This window comes from Lissotriton helveticus, chromosome 3_1 (genome assembly GCF_964261635.1).
Source record: "Lissotriton helveticus chromosome 3_1, aLisHel1.1, whole genome shotgun sequence".
Lineage (NCBI taxonomy): Eukaryota > Metazoa > Chordata > Amphibia > Caudata > Salamandridae > Lissotriton > Lissotriton helveticus.
The window spans coordinates 992,356,419-992,378,846 of NC_136061.1; the positions used below are offsets into that span (position 1 = coordinate 992,356,419).

At 42.1% G+C, this 22,428-nt stretch overlaps 1 protein-coding gene across 1 annotated transcript in view; it reads left to right on the plus strand.

Moving 5' to 3' along the window:
* Positions 1–1,685: 1,685 nt before the first annotated feature.
* Positions 1,686–22,428, plus strand: part of UBE2E3 (ubiquitin conjugating enzyme E2 E3) — a 191,778-nt gene continuing 171,035 nt past the window's right edge. The window contains exons 1-3 of the mRNA XM_078681476.1: positions 1,686–1,992; positions 2,778–3,001; positions 6,697–6,747. Coding sequence (XP_078537602.1) covers positions 2,808–3,001; positions 6,697–6,747 — 245 coding nt within the window. The 5' untranslated portion in view covers positions 1,686–1,992; positions 2,778–2,807. The remainder of the gene's footprint in view (positions 1,993–2,777; positions 3,002–6,696; positions 6,748–22,428) is intronic.

A 22,428-nucleotide genomic window follows, 5' to 3' on the forward strand; every position in this document is an offset into this window, starting at 1 on the left:
GCTACCTTGCTGTTTGTGAGAGCCATTGGGACTAAGCTACCACATAGGAACACGAGCAGAATAATAGACACTGATGAGATTTGTGTCACAGATACTTCTTGCAAAACCAAGATGAAGGCCTATGCAGATCAGCGCAGATGCGCTCTAGGCATAATTTTCGAAGGAGATCGGGCCCTAGTCAAACAAAAACTGAAATGCAAATCTAACGCTCCGTTTGATGCCGATACATTGAGAGTCGTGACAAGCAAAGGAAATATGGTGACCACAGAACATCCCGGGAAGGTCCATTAAAAGAGACTAGTCACATTTCAAGCATCTGCCTCCATTTTCGTTGGCTCCAGACATTAAGGTGGGACAAGTTCACCTGAGTGCCCAAGTCAAGCATCTGAGTCTACATCTACAATGCCAGATGACAGCGCAACTCCTTCACCTCATACGACTATCTGTAAGATTGTTGCGAGCACCTCAACGACTGAATGAGGAACTCTACTGTATATATGTTGTCCGTACTTTTTATTTAATAAAGGAGAAGATGAAGTGTTGTGTGACCATGTGCAGTTGGACCCTTGTGGTCCACGGCAGACTCCTTACAAAGTTACGTAATCAGTTGGGAGGTATTTGGGTGTGGTTAATAAAGTTTATGACAAAGTGAGTTCAGTTAACAGTTGCATGCCGAAAAATAAAGACCCATGTAACAGAGCTCCATGTGTGGAGTTGTCATTTGGGTGTTCCAGGGCTGTGGTGGACGTGACACCTATCCCCTTACCTTCCTCGTTTGTCTCATCCCTACCCTAGATCGACGAACTGTGAGACGTTCTGAATGACACCACTGTGATGAAATGATGAGTTGCTATTTAAGTTTGGGAGGGCTCACTCCTGCCTGACCTATAGGACTCACTTCCTTGGAGTAGGGAAAGCCATCCTTGTGCGGAGGAGGCGAGTAAGGGTGGGAGAATCAAGCTAAACCGTGAGCTCAGTGGGCTGCAACAGCTGATGCATATGTATGCTGATGAACTCAACTAATAAAGCCAATGAAACCATTAGATAATTGTAAACCGCTAGAATTCGATTTTTACATGACGTGTATAGGATTTAAATGCTAAATACTTCGATAACAAGTAGCCCTCTACCTCAGTCAAGCCAGACCTTTGGCCTCGCAATTAATTTGCTTAATTGTCGGTTGCAATTCCTTCTGAGAATACCTGCTTAGATTCCATGTTGCAGATTGGAACCTGGAAGCTCAAATTCGACAGTTGAACTGTACCTAGAGCATGTCTGGGCGCCCCGATTCATTTGGAAAAATAAAATATCGGACTTAACCACGCGGCGTACTACTTTTTAGTTCCATCTCTAGTGCCCTTTAGTATTCGGTGGTTCCGTGCTACAAGGGTAAGAACACCGTCTTCATTCTTTGAGTCAGGCTAGCCTTAAAACTTTAAGAGCCTGAGCTCCTAACATATCTTCACTAAAGGGTCGGTCGGGTCTGGTATATCACAAGTTGAAGGGTCCGTTTTCTAGAGGTACGCGTGGCGCGTGGGTACGATGTACGATGGCCAACGTTTTATTAATTTACGAGAGTAGCGTCACCAAGTTTTAAACTGTTGATACCCCCAGGGCGAGACGTTTCTACTCCTTCACGCCGACAACTCTCTGGTACCCCGGGGGTGTCAGCTAGAGCTCACTTCTGTTTTTCGTGAGAAGTCCTGCCTCCTCGTGCTTCTGTCAGTCAGGCCCTCGAGCGCGCTCTCGTTTCTCCTCCCTCCTCCCTTTACCTCCTCCCGCAAGCTCGGCCCCTGCCTCCCACCGCTTTCCTCAGCAGTCTGCTCGGTGGCGCCCCCTGCAGTCGGTGGAAGCGCACTGCAGCTGCCCCACTCCCCGCGCCTCTCGATGTGAGCCTCCCGGCGGAGCTCGCTCGCTCTCCCGGTTCCATTTCCGTGGGATCTGTTCCTTCTCCACATCTGAGCGCGCATCCGGCTCGGCGCCGCTGGAAAGGTAAAGCCGCAGCCGGAGCTTGGGAGGGCGCTGGGCTGGTGTTCGGGGAGCAGGGAGAGAAGGGTGCTTGGTACCGAGGTAGCCACACGCTGACCAACATAACTGCCCCTTGTTAAACGAGACCCCCCAGTCCATGACGTTCACTGCTTCATGGACCCCTCCCCCAGCAATGAGTTCTCCCCGTAAGCTGAAGTCAAGATGTCGGTTGAGGGGGAGGACGGCGCCCAGTGTGAATCCTCATGCCCTTGTCATTTCGTGGGGTGGAGGGGACGGTCGTGCCTCCTGCCTAGTAAAGCATGGCTCAAGCCTCGGCCGAAGCCTAGCTTCCTTGGGGGAGTTGGGTGAACACAGGGCACCTCTGCCCACTGGAACCTCCCTCCGTGGCTGCTGCTGAGTGTCAATATTTACAGTGTCTCAGTGACTTTCATAGCCTCTCATGTGCACTGTCTGTCCTCGCTTCACGCTGCTCAAATTCTCTGATAAACATCCCCGCCCTCAGCGTGCCTTTAAATGACAGAAATGCATCGTTTATGTGAAGCTCCTCCAAGCAATAATGTTTGGCAGAGCCATAAAATGCAGCTTGTATGCAGTCCTGGCATAACTGCACTGCTGTTCACTTGCCCTACTTCTCCCGTAACACCAAACCGTAACACTTTGATTTCAACTTTATTCAGAGCTGTGTGTGTATATTTATATAGATCTCGTAAATAATATTTAACATAACACGTTTCACGTAATATAAGTATGGAGTGACCTTGTGTATGGTGTTGTTTTCTGACATTAAGTTTACACAGAAAAGCATCAAGTTTACCAGGATGTCCAGTGACAGGCAGAGGTCTGACGATGAAAGTCCAAGTACCAGCAGTGGCAGCTCAGATGCAGATCAGAGAGACCCGCCGCCCCCTGAGCCCGAAGAGCAAGAAGAGAGGAAGCCTTCAGCTGCCCAGCAAAAGAAAAACACAAAACTGTCAAGTAAAACTACTGCTAAGCTCTCCACCAGTGCTAAAAGGTAAAAACGCGAAGTGGCAAACATTCGAGGTCCGGTTGTCAAATGGGCAGAGACAACGTTTTCTGTCGGTTTTATTAGTTTTTTTTTAGCATTCGGGACCTCCAGAGCACACCATCTTTTTGTAATATGACCCATTGAATACACGGATTAATCAACCATAGTTACGGTGAAGACACGTTTACGTCTGAAAATATTTATTTGGCTTTTCTATAGTGCTATTTAGAGTACCATCTGGCTGGAGTCAACAAAAGTCGAACGATCTTTGCTGTAATGGTAACAACAGTTACAGCACCACTGTAAATGGAACTATTAAAGTTAATACATATAAGAAGATCTGTCAGATGGCCCCATTGTTATTATGTGGGCACATCTTATACATTTTTAGTGTTGTATATTTTGTATGCAGGCTGCTTTAAGTATTTTGTGGGGTTGTTGAGGATTCTGATGGACAAATAATCGTGTTGGATCTTTAGTCCTACTTATCGATAATTGATTTGGTTACTGATGGGAGTTTATGAGTACATAGGGCCTGAGGTATCAAAGGGTTTTATCCATTCTGTCTTTGAGGAAATGCTTTAATGCTGAGAGTCATAATCCTAAAAATGTATTCCTAAAAGTTATTTATTGACACAGATGCTTCTACAGTCTTTGACACCTATCTCATTGCTTATTCCCAGTTGACTTGTAAATCTTTATGATGCTTAAAAACTAGGCAACAAAAGAGTTATACATGGAATGTTTGAATCAGTCTGGACAGTCTTGGCACTTTCAATTTTATATTTTTTTTAAGTCCGTCATATGCAAATAAGCTTTTGTGCCACATCCTAAATGTACAGTCTAGCGTGAATGCTAGTCCATGTCCCCACATATTCACAACCTAAGCAAACTCCGGAGATATTTTGGCCTAGTTAGGCTTCACCTTCGAGGCGCAACTTAAGTCCTTATGCAACAATGAACTCGGTATCTGTTTTTGGGCACACACCAGCCATCCCAATAAAGAAGGGAGACTTGTCCAGCAAAAAAGCTATGGATAAAAACTTCTCTACTCAGTACGAGGCACTGGCACTTACTTACTCATTGAGCATTCCAAACTTTTTATTTTTTTAATACAGGCTGTCTCATAATTGTTTTTACTGTTCTTAAGCGACCAGCCAGTTCTGAAGGTGAACCAAAAACAGTTCTCTTTACACAGTCCTGCATCTCTGACAATGACCAGCATTAAACATTCTACAATGCTAATTGTTTTATGATCTCAGCTTGGGTTTTGAGACCTGTTGTTACATCATTCACTGGATGCCCCCTTTAAGTCTGTTGCCCCAGGTAGCATTGGTCCAGGGACTGTTGTGCCCTAGTGATGCAAACTTATCACTGATGTTACCCATTGAGGAAGTACTGCGTCTGGTATGGCTTGTGCTGCAGATGAAGGGAGACCGGGCCAAGCAATTGGAGATGGGTGTTCCCCCTTTTTGCACACAGTTGTGACTGATTTGCATGTGGTTGATCCCAGTATGTAATGCCTACAGTATGTACTGCTGGTTTTTATTATTAATTCAGGTATTCCCAAACCATCGCTATTGTACTTCCTGAAAAGAAAACCAATTTTTCAGTTTCAAAGTACACATTTCTCCCCTCTGATTTACATTGACACATACTAATTAGCCCTTGTAAGAATCAGTAGAAAGAAAATGTCATAGTCTGTTTCACAGCCTTACAGTTGTTGGGCTTTCACTATACTGTTCTGCAAGCTACTCACAACATCTTAGTAAAGTAAAGTCCACATTTGTAAAGCGCACAATCACCCGTAAGGGTCTCTAGGCGCTGGGGGCCGTCGGGAAGATTAAGCGAGCTATTGCCCAGAGTCACATGGTGCTGGGCTAAACTGCCGCCGGAGCCGGGGATCGAACCGTGGTCCCCAGATTCCAGCATCAGTCGCCCTGGCCGCGGCGCCACACCTCTCCCACATCTTAACATCACACATTTAAGTGGTTAGTTTGTCCCTTAAAAGTCATGCCCCACCATCAGTAGTGTTGCTTGTCTTGTAAGCCCTTTTTAATTCCATTTGTTATATTGGTATGTTATGAATTGATAAAGTTGATGGGCAATTTACTCATTTCAGTTCAACACCCCCTTTTCAGTTGGCACTCATTGAACAAATGGAGAATATTATGCGGTTGTAAGCATTAATTCATTACTCTTTGGTGGTTAGATGTTGACATTTTTGTGAATTCAGAGAATGTATTACTGTTCAATTTTGTTGGTACCGGAAGTGTGTTTATGCTGATAGTTAACCAAAATGTTTGGGACAGCTAAGCCTTCGTCCCTTCCAATAAAAGGTTGGCAGTAAATTCCCATATGTCACTTTGCACTCTTGAAAATACTGCCTAACATGGATATACAAATATCACCGCAAAGTGACCTACTTTTTAGCAAAATATAGATCAGTTACTGAAACATTTCTTTATTATTTTGAATATTCATGTTTAGTTCGTCTTCCAATTTTCTTTGCAATCAATACTTATTTGTTGCGCCCAAGTTTGCTTGACTTGCCACTTACGTGCAGATACAACTCCTTGTGAGTGTACTTTCAGCATGCTTTATAAGAGTGAAAGTAATTGAAAATCTAAATTTGTGCTGTGGCAAACAAGAGAACCATGAAAAAATATACATTTACTTTAAGAAACGAAGCAATATATGTAGTGTTTTGTTGTGCATACTGCTGAAGTTTGATAATTAAAGATTGCGAAGAATGTTTAATTGAGTGCATGAGTGCTTTTCATTAAAGTGGAGCATATTCCTTCTTAATATGAATTTGAAACTTTTAAATGTAGTCTGTGAATAGACTATCGTTTATGATCTACTGTTTTATTTGGAGACATGCATGTTTTTCTTTCTGAGTGTATAAGGTTTGTGAATTCGTACCTTGTAGTTGAGGAAACGCTAATTTTGCTGTTAACAGATTCTGGTCGTTAAGGCATTTTGATGAAGTAGTCCGTTTTCTTTCTGAACATTGTTTTGCAATTTAAAAAAAAATCAGTTTCTCTAAATGGAGGCAGGCACGTTTGTGCTTTTGTATTGTACTGTTTATACCTTTAAATAGGAACTGCACAGCATGTATATGTAGCACGTGTGAGAGATACCCAGTTTAACTAGCCTAACAAGTCTATTGAAGTACTGATGGCGTTTTTCCCTCTTGCAGGATTAAACTCCTCGTATTCTCTTCACAAAATATGAATAGTCATCTTTTACCCCATTAAAAATGGTTAAGTAAATGACACTTGCTGTCCTAAAGTTTGTATTCGAGTTGGTTAATACTGCCTCTCTCCGTCTCACTGCAATTGTCCGGCCCCCTCCTTTTGTCTCATTTGCATATTAGCTTAAACAGAATATCTCTCATGTAATAAACACCCTGCCACAGATTATTGTCACTTTTCCGGGCTCTTCTGATGGCCATCTGTATACCATTTGCGAGTGGCTCTTAATTTTCTAGCTGTAAATAGGAGAAAACATGCTAAGTTTTCCCGTCATAGGATTCGAGTTATGCCTTCGAGAACAAAGAGGAAGCAGCCATGTTAGCAATACTGAAGGCAGCCGAGCGAGCGTTGCATTTAACTGCATGGTGGTAGAGGGCAGTGTACTTCTGATTTATTTCGCACAGTGTTTCAAACGCTTCGTGTTTCTTCTCATTTCTCCTACAGAATTCAGAAGGAGCTGGCGGAAATAACGCTCGACCCCCCACCCAACTGCAGGTATTTAAGACCTTTCTTCAATTATGTAAGAAGAAATCAATGATCTGACTCCATGCTTCACTGTCCGAACGCGAAATCTTTCACTGGTGTTCTGTGATAGTACGGAATGTTTGTTTTTATAGCTGCACGTGTTAAGGACATATTTACTATTATCTTTTTATTTGGGAAATGATGGCTGGGTACAGATAAAACTGTGTTTTGCAAGTGGTTCTAAAATTACCGATGCTATTTAGATAAACTGTGCTTTCAAACCGTTGATTGATGTTCAGACCGCTCTGCTAAACACTTTAATCTAGTAGCAGCACCTTTCAAACTCTGAAACTTGGCTTCTTTCAGCTTCCCGTTTTCTTGTATACTTTCCATGCCGTCTACCGCATTTTTATCCATTACCGACTTGGCTTTGTAGTTCAGTAAAACCATTGTTTATAATCGGCATGCACTTTAGAACCTTCATTTTATAACAGTCTTACACGAAAAGATCACTACGATGTGTATGCACACTAGCTACTGTAAACCGTATTCCTGTGACAATACTTTCATACATAGTGCAAGCCGGTGAAGATTGTTGGGGGATCAAGGACCCTGTACCGACCGTGATTTGTCAGTTTTTTAAAGCCTCATTGTTGTAACGTTGTTTTTCTTGCGTTCCATGTTAGTAAAGGAGATACCCAGTTAACTTTAGATGAAGTGAAGGTTTGAAGGGTGAAAAGGTCTGAAACATCTCGTGTTACTGTGTGATCCATAAACTCCACTGGGCTTGCAACTCTTGTTTACATTTCATGTCTGTTCTTGTGGTGACCTGAAGTTCCTGTGTTGTTTATTTCATAGCACTAGCACCTTCTTTTAGCAGGATGTTGTGGATCAGTAAGCATCTATCGTTCCTAACTGATTGTTTAGATCTATAGTGGTTTGGAGAGGAAAAGTTAAAAATTGAGTTGTTATTCAGGAATGCCAAGTCCTCTGTCTGTATACCAGATTTATTTATCTTTTTTCTTCTTTTGATGCAAGACGTCCCTTTACTAACAGTATTTAAATGTGTGTATTAACTGGATGGTTACAGCTTTATATAAATGTATTTTGAAGCCTTGGGATAAACAATAGTTAAGTTTGACAGACTTTCATGCTAAGGTGTGGTTGGAGCATCAATGAGTTTAGATAAGGAGAAACAACAACTGTAGTAAAATGTGATTGAAGTGTTCACACAGTAATTTTCTTAGAACACAGCATTTGATCCATTTTTGGGGCATATTTATTCCTTTACTCCGACTGTAACTATGTGTTTGGAAGTGGGAATGCATGCATTTAGATACAAATTGCAATATGCTGCCACTCGTCTCCCCTATGCATCGTATCCCAGCTATCATTCACACTAGTTTGACAACAGTAAATGCCCCGGTTACTTACCGGTAATCTTCATTACTCCGAGTCCTTGTCTTCCTCGCCACAGTAATTACCCATGAGCCTCCAGCTACCACAGAAACTCCAAGCTAACTTCAATATTCTAGTCTCCCTCTCCCTCCTCCTAGATGCCCCCCAGTGGCTACAGCCAATCCCATAAAGGGATACAGAAACCATCCAACCAACCTGAAAACCAAGCCCCAGACATGAAGCCACCACCAGGGCTGGGAGGGAAGGGAAACTATACTGTGGCGAGGAAGACAAGGACTCTGAGTAAGTAAGATTACCGGTAAGTAACCGGGGTATTACCTCCTCGTCCGTCTTCCTCGCCACAGTAAATTACCCATGAGCCGATACCAAAGCAAATCAGCTTCATACAAGGAAAATAGACCACAACACAAATGTAGTAATCACAAGAGGCAGAGCAACCAAAAGGAAAAACCTCAAGGAATACCAGCAGTAAGCACAGAAGAGGTAGTGCAGAAAAAAAGAACAGGTCGGTTGGATGGTTTCTGTATCCCTTTATGGCAGTGGTTCACAAACTGTGCGCCGCGGCACCCCGGTGCGCCGTCATGAGCAGCCAGGGGCGCCGCGCGCACGTTGTGGAAAATTAAGTTTATTGCAGCTGCAGCGCAAAATACTTGCTGCCTGCATAATCCGAGAAAAATATTGTCCCAAGAGCGCACGTAGGTAAGCGTCGTACATGCTTTCACAGGCATAGTAGTAGCCATTACTGGCATACGCAGCTCGCCTCTGACCGTTTGAGGCACGTTATTGCTGCCCGCCGTGGGATCCTCTTCGCAAGTGAGGTAAGGAACTGGCATGGGAGGGATTCCTGTTCAGTACAACAGGAGTACGGCAGTGATACGCAAGCCAAGAAGCCCGACAGTAAAAAAGCGGGCTCCACGGAGCTTGTTAAAGCAGCCAGAGGGAAGGCCTCGGCTCGGCTTCTGATGTCTGATTTTTTTAACAAGCTCCTTGGAGCCCGCCTTTTTACACTAAAACTAATGCAGGTGATAAGGGTGTAAAACGGAGGTTTGGCAGAAGATTGGCATGGCATTTGATTATTATTAATCAAATGACATGCTGATCTTCTGCCCAACCTCCGTTTCACACCTGTATCACCTGCATTATTTTTTGTGTAAAAAGGCTGGGCTCCACGGAGCTCGTTAAAGAATCAGAATGCGGGCATGATGTTCCCCCCCAGATCCTCATAGTTTACAGATGCATATTTGGCTCACCTAGCATTTATTGGAAATGACCTGGTAGAAGTAGTTTTCGATATTATGGTTGAACAGCACGTATTGGTAACATATTACTACACGGCATAAACAGCACATTCAGGCCTAACATTGGTATTTCCTTAGTATTCCCCCTCAGCGAAAAAGTTGCAAACCTTTGGTAATGCTGGATATGGTTTTCTTTCTGCAGACTCTTTATTGCCTTTCCTGACAGTCCTCAATTTTGGTTACTCTGCAAGATAATTTTAGGAACTAAAATAATTAGATGTTGCTTTGCCTTTTAAACACTCGAAATCCTAGATGGCTGGTGTCGAAATAGGTAACATGAGACAGTGCTCTGGGAATGCATGTACAAAGTGTGCTGCGATCCCAAGTTTTTTGACTGATACATTTTAAAGGTAAAGGAGCAGATTGGGCAAAGTGTCCATCAGCACCAGTGTTACCAAAAGGATGCAACTATACTACTATGAATCAAATGCCATGCCGATCTTCTGCCCAACCTCCGTTTTTTACTTGAACTAGATTTTAAATACTGACAAGATCGTGTAAAACACAGGTGTAAAATGTAGTTCAAGTAAAAAACAGAGGTTGGGCAGAAGATCGGCATGGCATTTGATTGGGATTGCTTGGTGCCTAACTGCGTATCGCCAGTGGTATGCCTGGAAACTTTCCACCTCCACAGCTTTGCATGTCCTCTACTTTGGAATGTTGGTGAATATGAAATCTGCCTAAAAATACCTTCAGTCGGAGAAGTAAATCTCTGCCCATATTTTTAGGTTTCCTTTCATGAATGGGACTCCATGTTTTCTTTCCAGCAATAGCAGCCTCTCTACTCGCACTTGGTTTGTACGTAGCCGTAGTTTCAAAGCGTGTGTGCGCTATTAATCTTGTAATGTTTCTCACTTAACAAGTTTTTATTAAACAACTGTTATATTTTTATTTTGTTACAAATATGATTATAATACCTTCATTCTTCTTAGCATCCCAATTAATTTACGGAAGACAACAGAAAGTACTCCCGAGGTCGGGCTTACACATCCCCGCCACCCGCCCCCCGGTAAAAAAATGGTGGGGAGCCACAGCCAACTGCCATTTAGGTCAAGGGAGCCACAGGTCAAAAAAGTTTGGGAAGCACTGCTTTATGGGATTGGCTGTAGCCACTGGGGGCCATCTTGGAGGAGGCAGAGGGAGACTAGAATGTTGAAGTTAGCTTGGAGTTTCTGTGGAAGCTGGAGGCTCATGGGTAATTACTGTGGCGAGGAAGACGGACGAGGAGGTAATGTCCATGTACAGTCACGATTTTTTTCTGAATTTTTGCATGTGCGTTGGCCTTTAATGTAAAGCGCAAATACTACTATGAGTTTTAGCCAAGGTATATGTGGGATGTCAGGTTGCTTTAGAGAACTAACGTCTTACAGCTTTGCTTCTGGTGGACTGGGTGTCCTGTCCGCCCATTGTGATAAAGGAGGGTCAATGCCTTTAGTAACCTTCTTGCTTCATCTTTGAAGCTGAGGTGTAACGGACTGGGAAGGTAGATTCAGGGGCAGTTCATTATATCAAAGAGGGCCCCCCTGGTTTAGAGGAGTTTTTAGGAAGACCATGCCTGCTATGGAGTTGAGTTTTGATGTAAATAGCAGACTTGGCTCCCTTACACACATTGGACCAGACTGTTTGGGAGGGACGGATGACCTCAATGCATAATTCTTTCATCGAGAGAGGCTTCTTCCAATTGAAGATGGGAGTTAACTGGAGGCATTCTATTCTCAATTGGCATTGGTGACTTCTTTTTCCGAGATTTACCACCAGTGCTGGCCTTCTTGCCATGCTAGAGAGGGTAGGTAGGTTATGATTTATTGTCTAGTTTAAAAAAATCAGTGACGCTACAATACATCAACTTCAAAATTACAGAATTCATAGCATCATTAATTTGATGAGTTTAAACAAGTTATTAAAGTACGGCTAAGTAGGCAGCCCTCAATGTAGCAATCTAATTACTTTAAAAAAAAACATTTTCGGCTATTATTTTCACCAGTTTCATATATTTATACAACTAATACGTCTGCTAGGTTAGCCGTTAGTTTGCTATTCCACTTTCTATGGTTCTACACCCATACATCAGAAAGCAAGGACATATCAATGTTTGCTGTAGTGGAACTAATTCAGGACATATACAGATAATATGTTCTATTGTTTCATGCTAGTTCTTACAAAGCTGATATTTCCATCCCAGTGTAATCAGACTACGTGCTCCTGTGAACTGCAGTTTGGCTATGTGTAATAGAGACCGCTTTAAAAATTAAACCTTAACCAGTGGTGTTAAAGAAGAGTCTAAATAAATCGGTCTGCCCCAAAAGAGGTGTTCTGCAAGTAATTTGTTTTTATCCATTGAGTTCCTCTCCACATCAGCATAATAGAACACTTGTCTTATTATTCCTTTTGAAGAAGTAGTTGCTTTTTGAGTGGCGTTTTTGAACGTAAATTATCTTGATTGAGAACCTGGTACTTGGCTATACCATGAATGCTAAATTTATGAGTAGAGGAATCAGTGCTATCCAAATGAATCACTTTAAGTAAGTGACTTAAGAGTTTCGCTACCTGCGCCAGCACACAGTCAGAAATATTTCATAAATAAGATTTCAGCTGCAGCCTAAAGCAAAGTTCAACCAAATTGTAGTCTAATGTGATGGTTAGCTTATGACTTCCTTAGATTCAATAATATATAAATATAATGAATATATAATTTATCGAGTTTCACATTGAACTTTTACTGAAAAGCTATACATCGATATGTAATTGTGGGTAATATTTTTAACTGTAACTGCTGTAAAATCTACACCTAAAGCTCTACTTACATACATCAATATAAGCACTTAACCTCCTGAGCAATACTTAAAGTTCTGAAAGCAAGCATTGTTAAATGATATCTCCAAGATATCTTATTGTCTGTTAACGCCTAAGTAAATGTTAGATAGTATATAGTCAGCTGTGAAGACATTTTGCCTCCAGTTGATGTTAGATCTTAAGCTGCCAAAAGACGCAATCTCGTTTTATTTTGTTACCTTAAAAAAATGTATCTTTATTTTTTCTAACTGCCACAGAAGCCATTGAAGGGCTGTTGAAGTAGAAGAAAATTGGACAAGCTTGTAGCTTAGGCGAGGTGTGAAAGTTTCTTTTGTCCAGTTTAGGAGCATGACCGTGGACATTCTGGGGTTTGACAGCACAACAAACAAACCTAGCACTTTCTGTATGCGTAGAGTGGGATTTGAGTCCTCCCCCCTTTAAATGATTGCCTTTCTACAACCTGCCTCTTTCAGCCATTGAAATCATATTGTGCTTCGGCACAGTGCAGTATTCATCTCACCCAATAGTATTTGCTGTTTGGATGAATGCATCCACTTCGACCCATGTGCTTCTTATTAAACTGCATGAGGGACTACTTTACAACTGTACCATGTTCTGTCTGCTCCTGCTTGCATGTCTCACTCTGTGCTAGACCTACATGGTTGGCGCATTATACTCAGATCGGTTGGTTTTGTCAATGGCGCATTATACTCAGCTCTCTTAGTTTTGTCAATGGTGAGATTTTAAGTCCCTGAGTTCATTAACTTAGTCGAAATAATATTTACAAAGACTTTAACGTTCGCTTCAAGCAGGCAATACGTCTATAATTACTTTGTTCAAAAGTTACACCAGTTTAAAGTTTGGTTGCAAAATCGATCTTTGCCGTGATGGGGGAATACTTGCATGGATATATAAGTTAGCAATAGCTTGACATAATATTTGTATCCCACTTTAAGGATCTGTTTTAAAAATTACAGTCTAGAGACCATTTAGGTCGAGAACCTCTGATTTAAGGCACCACTTAATGCCGTAAAACACTTCCATTAAACACTTTGATTATTTTGTTCTCATCCACAAGGAACACAGCTCTATTGCAGATGAAACCACAAGGACAAAATAACTAATTCCAGGTTTAACGAGGGTTTGTAAAGTCGGGCTTAGGCGTGCAAGTTTTCATGCTGTGCCCAATTAAATTCCAAAATGTATGAGTGTAACTTCTTAATTGTCTCAAAAAGTGCCACTGCCACCCAGGGGCATTGTTTATCTTTATTAATGGTAATAATTTGAGCTTTAAACTATTTTTTAAATGATCAGATTTTTGGCAACCGAGACAGCTCAGTTTAAGCTGCCAACACATTCTATCACAGAAAATTATTTTAGCTTCCTTTAAATCTTGCTAAGATATTTGCTTGGATATTAGGATTACCCGTCATTTAACGTTGTGCCCCTGCAGAGTTTAAGGTGTTTAAAACAAAAATTTGCAACAGTTTAAAATTGCCATTGTATTGCATAGGATAAACTCGAAGCATAAGCCTGCTAAAGATCATCATTGTGGGCTACTAAAAAACACTGTTTTGGCCATATGCTATGTACTTTTGTCCTGAGTTTTGTTGTTCCTTTGGGAGGACCTATTCTGAATGATTGCACAACCCACAGCAATCATATATCCCTACTAATACATGATTGCAATAGAACGTTATTAGATGGAAGAGGATGAGGGAACATTTTATACATTAATGAAAGTTGGTAATATACTCCAATGTGTAATAAAGCACAGTTACTTGCCTTAAATAAACTATACCTACAGCTTACAAGACAATCCACAGTTATCTCAAAATAACCTCCAAACTCTTCAGGTAGTATGATTATTGGTTCTCACTGATTATGCAATAGTGAGGTGTGCTTGGTCACATATGGCATTAAATAAACATTTATAACAGGTAGATGACAGTTACTTTCATTATAGTTGTGAATGATAACTGCAAGTTGTGGTTAAACAAAATAGCAACCGTTTTAGCAGGTCAATTCAGTGATTCTTAACCTGTGGTTTGTGGATGCATGGGGGTCTGCGAGGCTTACTTTCGGGGGGAGGGGGGAGTGATCGGTCCACGACCATTTAGAAAATTAAGAGCAGATTATTAAAGTATGCATAAATAAAAAGCAAAATAAAAAATGCTCTGTAAATCTGCATGAATTTGAAATTGGACATGAACAAATTATGTTGCTTTTAATTGTCTTTATTTGTGCGAGCAGCTGAATTACGGCAAAAGGAATCTAGCACAAACCACTGGTGACTTCAATGAAGCACCGTATAAGCCCAGAAAAAGAGAGCAGCATTTGAACAAAAAGACAAAATGATATGCTTGCAAACAGCAAATCACTCTGCTTTTACAAACGAAACTATATTGTTTCAACACTCCAACATTTACAATTTATTTTTTTGCATGTGTTTTTGTTTGTGATTTAAATATATTTCTTAATTTGCATACTTGTTTATTGTACAGTTGTTTGTGTATTTTTGTTTGTTGTTAAGGTTCAAATAAAAAATTGCTTAGGTGGGGACCCTGTTTTCAGTAGTGATTCACTGGGGTCCAAATAAGACAAAGGCTTCAACTGCTGGGTTAGCCTATTAGCCTATTTCAGTGCTAATCAGAAGTCCCTCAACGAGTTGCCATTTAATTTTCCCTAGCTGCCTGTTTTATATGTCTCATAGTTATTAGATTATGTTGGTTCCATTTCTCAAGTTTTTCGTACACAAGGTCAATCATAACAACTAATAATATTTCTGAAATCTATAACTTCCCTCAAAAGTTGTCTCAAATTGTGCTAGTGAGTCTACATCAGAAATTCATACACAAGTCCTGGGTTAGAGACTTGGCTACCAAGTCGCCTCCCACGATCTTTCCATTTATTGTATTTTCTGTTTCAAAAGTCAAAATTGATATATATATTTTATATTACTATTGTTGTAGACCATCGGATTATAAATATCATTCAGTGTCATACAACGTGGGCCCCAAAACAATCCAACAACCCCATTTGGTATTGTTTACAATGGTACAATCCTGTCTTCAACCTGGATTGTAAGAACAAAAACCAATTGCACACCAAAATACAGTAAAGAGAGAGATGCCTCAATGGACATAAAAGTACAATTAACAGTGGTCGAAGCAGAGGAAAATGGTTGTTGGATGAATCCTCTTTTATTGCATGAATGGCCAGCCGACACGTGTTTCGTCGTCAAGCGGTAACAGTGCTTGCACGACTCATCAGGGCTGTAACGAGAAGAGGAAGGACCACAGGTCGCTTAGCCGGTGATACTTCCGACCCGGCCCTCGCTCAGGACCAGGCTAAAGGTGGTAAGTGGATGTTGCTCCAGATCCAGTAGACGGATGTGGTGAAGAAAATGCTCAACGAAGGAAGACAGTGCTCCAAAAGTCCTGAAGTGCGTAATGCCACCCAATGTTAACGAGCATTCACATTAGGATACAGGAGTATCTGGGTGTTAAATCCGGTAATGGTAGGCAAGAGATCGCTTGGTTTCAGCGGGATCCGATATCAGGGTGATAGTCAGCGGGGAGGGTGCTCCCACACAGCAGTTCCGGGTACAACATCCACTTACCACCTTTAGCCTGGTCCAGAGCGAGGGCCGGGTCGGAAGTATCACCGGCTAAGCGACCTGTGGTCCTTCCTCTTCTCGTTACAGCCCTGATGAGTCGTGCAAGCACTGTTACCGCTTGACGACGAAACACGTGTCGGCTGGCCATTCATGCAATAAAAGAGGATTCATCCAACAACTATTTTCCTCTGCTTCGACCACTGTTAATTGTACTTTTATGTCCATTGAGGCATCTCTCTCTTTACTGTATTTTGGTGTGCAATTGGTTTTTGTTCTTGCCTTGTATTGCGTGTGCTACGCACACACTTGGAGGGGTTTAGGGCCTTTGTCCCCTCACCTACTTGCACCCGGACCTACCTATACTTTACACTAACGTGCGCTGTGCGCCTGGTATTTCCCTGTACCCCAAAAAACCCCTTTCTCCATAGGCTTTATTCAACCTGGATTGTCCTGAAGAATGTTGGGTATTTTTGTTATGAGACTTGCTGTGGTGAGATTCCCAGGTCATGCTGATGCGGAGCTCTAAGCACTTTTGTTTCCTTACTATAAACCTGATTCTAAAGGAAATTCCCAAAAAGGTTAAATATTATGATTTTACAAAGCAAGTATTATCCATGTAATCCGTGAAACAGAGTACATTTCCTCTGTTTAGCAAGGCATGTTTACTTTCTGATAGGTATGGGGTCGATAGTCCAACTGGAGCAGTTCAGAATCTTTCCCATCACGTTTATCAGAATAACCCCATTCAGTCCTCAGGGTTCCATGAAACAATTTGTTCACATTTAGATTTATTTCTGAATTTATTAAAACCTGTCTACTTGGCTTTTGTATTTTATAGCATAAGCTGTCCTTTTAAGTTTGTATCTGTGTTTGTGCTGGGCACCTGACACTTGAGAACATATTACCATATGACAAGGCTGCCTTTCCTATGGTTTCAGTTTTCTCATGCAAGGCATGTCTACCGGTTTAACGTTTAAAGATGAACTTTTGAAATGCTACCTCCTTACTATGGTATGATAGCCAGTGCTCTCCAGCTTTGCAGTGCTCTCACTGGAAGCAACAGTTGTTGCACTGGATGAAGAAACAAGAAAGTGGATTGCTTCATCCTATTTTCAAGTATTGTTTATAATAGGAGGAGCTTTAAAATCAACTGTGGAGCTTCCATCAGTAACAGATGAATAAGTACAATAGCATTTAAGTTAGTCTGGCCTATCAATGTAGTCTTGTCTGTGCCGGGTAAATCTGATGTTTCTCAGAATTTTTAGTGCACTGCCCTTTTTAGGTCAAGCCTAGAGCAGCGCATGCGCGACTTGCTCGACTTTTAGTAAGGGGGGTTCCAAAGTGCTACCAGAGGCTTTTGCTGGCCTCAAGCTTGCGTTCGTGCACGCGCGCAGCGGCCATCTGTCTTTTCTCCGGCCTTGCTTTTTTTTTACTTCAAGGAAAGCACGTGATATTGTCACACTTGAAGCGTTTCAGTTTCTGTGTTTCCAGCCACGTTAGCTTGAGGCATTCACATTATATTGACAGACTTGAAACTTTCCGGCTGCGTGTTTCCACATATATATAAATGTCTTTTTGTTATGACTTTAAGATTTGTTTATTGGATATGTGGATATGTTTGGGAGGCGCATGTTAACAATGTTTATTGGACATTGTTGGTAGGTGTGTGACTTTCTTTTCTCCAGGGGCGACGAGATCCCTGTGTTTATGTATTATTACAAGATTGAAATTTGCATATACTTAACAAATGTTGAACCATGCTGAGGCTCGAACACTGGCCCCCAGGTCTCAAGTCGGCAGCTCTAACCGCTAAATCACCGCCTCTCCATCTAGGGATAGCAAATTGGAAATGGGACAACTGATCACATGCTGTATTTTTCTTCCCTGTTTACTTACTTTTGTTACAATGGGGCACCCGCGCGGGTGCCGCCATTACAAGAAAAGTAAGTAAATAAATAAAAGGGAAACAACGTCTGCCCGCCATTTTTACCCCTATTAGTTTACTTTGGTTTCAATTGCTGTCCCCATGCTTTAGCTTGAAACATCTGAAGCTAAAAATGAGTGCCGGGATTACTTCAAAAGTAAAGAAAGAAAAAAATTCACATTTTCTTTTCCCTTACTTTTGAAGCAGTCCCGGCGTGCCGCCATCAGCACTAGGATAGTGGGGTGCCACGTGATACTTGTTTTGTCTTTCTTTTCTCCCGGGGACGGCAAGATCCCTGTTTATTTGTAATTACAAAATCGTAATTTGCAAATAATTAATAAATGTTGAGCCGAGGCTCTAACACTGGCCCCCAGGTCTCAAGTCGGCAGTTCTAACCTTCAGGAATGCATCCACAAACCCTCACAATGCTTGCACTAACTGTGAAATTGCCATGGCAGCAGCATAAAGAAAACTTTACAACAACATAAAATGTTATTTGTGCCAGTTTGAAATCGCTGCACATTTTACTGAAAAAGGACCACCACGGATCTTCAGACTTCCCTCTTATCTGTCATGTGCTTGCATCTACAATCAGCTCAGAAGTTCACGCTGGCTAGTATAAAGGGCTCCCTTTCGATTACAACTGCCCACATGTGCATTCAATTGTTGTTATCTACATGAAATCACCCACACTAGTACTCAAAGTTTTTCGCTGAGACATGAGACCGGCCTGATATGTAACTCTTTTCGGGTCTTATTTCCTCATACAATGTGGCGTGTAAATCGTTTTTGGAAACTGATTCCATGAGCGAAGAAGGTTCTATACATTTAAATTGGTAGTAAAAACATCAACTTTGCATATTCATTTTTATTATGTTTTCACTATGTTGAGAAACTTCTTTAATTTTTTGGGGAGGGGCAACAGGGCAGAAGCCGGTGGGAATATTAGAGAGCATTAGACCTGTCGAACACTCACTAGAAAGGCAACTATGTTCTTTGTTTGACCCCTATTAATTTATTTTTTTAAACTTTATTATTTTCAGAAATAGATACAGAGAGATTAAACGGGTTAGATTGTGCATATGCCTATACATCATTACTTGGAATTCTTTCAGAGCTCAGCAGTTCACATATGGATTTCACATTGGGGCAAGACAATAGAGAAATGAAAACAAGCATTGGCATAGCCAGTAGGTCTGGCTTTTGGGATCTTATAAGTATTTACTTATGCAGCACAATATCCTTGGTGCAACAACATCAACTGTTGCATGGCTAAACACTTATAAGATCCCAAAAGCGAGACCTATTGGCTATGCCAATGCTTGTTATCGGTCTCTCTTGTTTTTATTGGTGTGGGTAACAAATCAGTTTTTGTGGCAATCTTGGCACTTAAAATAATATTAGAATGTAACATAGAATTTTTTTACCTGTCACTGCTCATTTTTCAGGCACTACTTTTTTAGGTCTCGGCTCTAGGCGGTGCGCATGCGATGTCTTGAACCGCTATATGCTGTAGCTACATTGTAGGCTTTCTGCCCGCCCATTGGCTTTCCATTTGCTGGCACCATCTTTACTCCATTGTTCATTCTCCCCATTTATGAAGTGCATGCATTCGTCATGCCTCTTCTGGTGATTAGTACTCCCTAAGCTCACCATCCATCTACTTAAAACCTACGGAACTGCCATTTTTTTTCAGGACTACTTCATTAATTTTTTTAATGGGTGCATCGTCCCAACACACATTAGGAGCGCTGTTTTAATTAGCACCAATTTTATTAGTTTTTAAAATCCTGTGCCCATGTATAATAAACAAATTGTTCTGAATATCTCTCCGTCTATTTTTGTGATTCCCTCTCGTGGTTGGAGTCCCCTCGATCCTCACTGAAGCCAAGGCGCGTCCAACTTGTATAAGGATACCTCTTCTGCAGTTCAATAGAAATAGAAAATAAGATGCCTTTGGAAACAAAATCAATCCCTGGACTTGGGTATGAGCAGATGGAAGTATCACATTCTTTTAGAAGTACTTAAAACACACCCATACAGCTCAATATGCAAGGATACCACACAAGGATAGAATAAGCATATGCGTCTGAAAGGTGTCCTTAAAACATTGTTGTTTTCGTATCTCTGGGGAACGCTTTTATTGTGCACCTTCTCCAATGTGTTCACTGCTCCTGTCCGACAGTCTTTGATAGGTTGCGGGTGGCATATCAATAGAGTACAAGAGATACTTCAGTGGGGCCTCTGTTCCTTTAGAGAACTATGTCAGCGACCAGCAGTAGGCTCCTGTTTATTTCCAGTGCCCTGGTCCTTTAAAGGGGAAGCCATTACCAAGCCATGCCTCAACAGTATTTCACCTGTAAAGTCACAAGTAATTCCATTTTGTGACAAGGTATCATACTTTTAATGAGACAACTGTCACTGTATATTACTATATCTGAGAGACTGCTCAAAAGGGCTCCTCCGGTAAACTCAGTATGGTGGCTCGCACTTTGGTTTGTGATCGGATTGTTGTGGTTTGTGTTTACCTGAGCCATGAGCTCTGAAGGCTACACAGGCCCTGCCCACGAATAGGGGCCCCAAGGTCATCGGTTAAAAGCGTAGGTTGACTTTCTGTGAAAGGCCCTCCCTCCCCTTGACATTTCAAACACTAGACAGCGTAGAAGGAAATTTTCACGTCACATTGCTTGTGGCCATTTTAAATGGTATACATGCCTACCAGTGTCACCTAGCGATGGTTCTGAAAAGCAAGCCAGTCACCTTTATCCCATTGGCAGCTGAAGAGTTTATAAACCATAACAAGACAGGTTATTTGTACCAGGCTTTCCGGTTCTTCCTAGGTGGCAGTTGGATTTAATGGCAGCAGTGGTTCTTGTGCTTGGACATTGAGAGAGGAGAAGCACTGAGGCCGCTGCTCTAAGCCTCGGAGGCGGAAGCTGGCTGCCCCGCGGGGCCCGCAGCATGCTGCGGCCACACCCCATAATGATGGCAAGCTGTGCTGGCTGCTGAAGCTGGAGCTGCTGGTGGCTGTGCTACAAGTAGCCGTTACTCAACATGAACTCCCTACAAGCCTCTTTTCAGCGAAATTAGCTGACTGACTGTCACTTTCTTGCGCTAAATAAGTGCCCTTTGTGCTTTGTCACCAGTTGGTGTCGCAAGTTCCTCAATGAACAGCTTACGTTAGTCCTGAGGCCACATGTGCTCGACCTCTTACATTCACAAGTTAGTCTAAACTGTAACAATTATTACTACTGAGTAACCGTACATTCCCAGCAATCAAAGAAATCAGTAATTCAAAAACATTTTGCACCCGTCATCGGTAGCCCTCTTATTTCGTATCCATCATAGCACACAGTACACCATGTTCTTTCTGTGTATTAATGCCCAGCCAGCTCTTCTCACTTCTCTCCCTGAACACATCCATATGAAGTTGACAGCGCAGGATTTATGGTCATACCAGTGTGCTTGATGGTACACTTTTAGGTTTCTGCTCTAAACGGCACGCATGCGCTGTCTTGAACTGAGACATACTGTATCTACAGCGTGGGCTTTCACTCCTCCCATAGGCTTCCCATTTACTGGCCTCACCGTTGCTCCATTTTTTGTTCTCCCCATTTGTGAGGGGCATGCATACCTCTTTAGAACCATAATGGGTTAGGAGCAGTGTGTAGAAATGTAACGACTAAAAAACAGTCACATTGACAACGGCAAAAGCTCAGAGCTCGGCCATTTCCAAGACCTATTGACTTTGCCAATGCTTATTTTATTTTTGTTTGTTCAAGCATTGCCATGACTTTGTGTTTTCCAGCTGTCTTACTAGTGTGCTTTTCTTCCCAGTTCCATGCTCTGTGTGCCTCTTCCTTACCCTCTCCAAGTTGCCCACTCTGTTAGTTTGCTTCCCTCTTCCTGCCGTCCTGTTGCTTCCCACCACCCTCTTGTTGCTTCACCAACCGAGGACCTCTGTGATTACTAACCCCTCATCCTCTGTATTGCTTCAGTCTCCTCGACCATTGCTGCCTCAGTCCTGCAGTCGTCTGTCGGAAAAGCTGAGGATATTTGTGTCTGCTTCGCCTAGGAGCAAATTACCTGCACAATGTCTGGATCAACTTCATGAGGTACCAAATATTGCAGCTCCACTTATAAAGGGGAGCAGTTGCGCCAGGGGCCTACTGTGAAGGCCTGTGTGTTACAGTGGAGGAGGTCAATCCCGCCGCTTAATTTCACTGAAATCAACATCTCTTCCCTCTGACATGCAACACTTCCGGCTTTTCTGCCCTCCCAGAGACGCTGTAGAGTGATCGTTGTAAAGGTGCAAAACAAAGAGCTTCTTTTTGTTCTGGTCCACAAGTTTTAGATTTGTCATCAAGGACTCTGTAGTTTTACATCATCACAATTTTTAGGTCTCACCAACAAAATTGCTTTTAGCAGTCTGTAGGCAAAAGTCTTTTGTGGACCACAATGCTTCAAGTGAGATGAAAAAGGTGTGTCTGTGTATAGGAGGTCTCTTAACCCCTTCCACGCTCATGACGAGCTGGGCTCGTCATGAGGTAGCCTCCTCGCACGCTCATGACGAGCCCAGCTCGTCACGTAACATGCGAAATCGGCAAAAGTCAGCGCAGAGCGGTAAATCTGCTCAGCGTTGATGCGGTTAAAGAGGA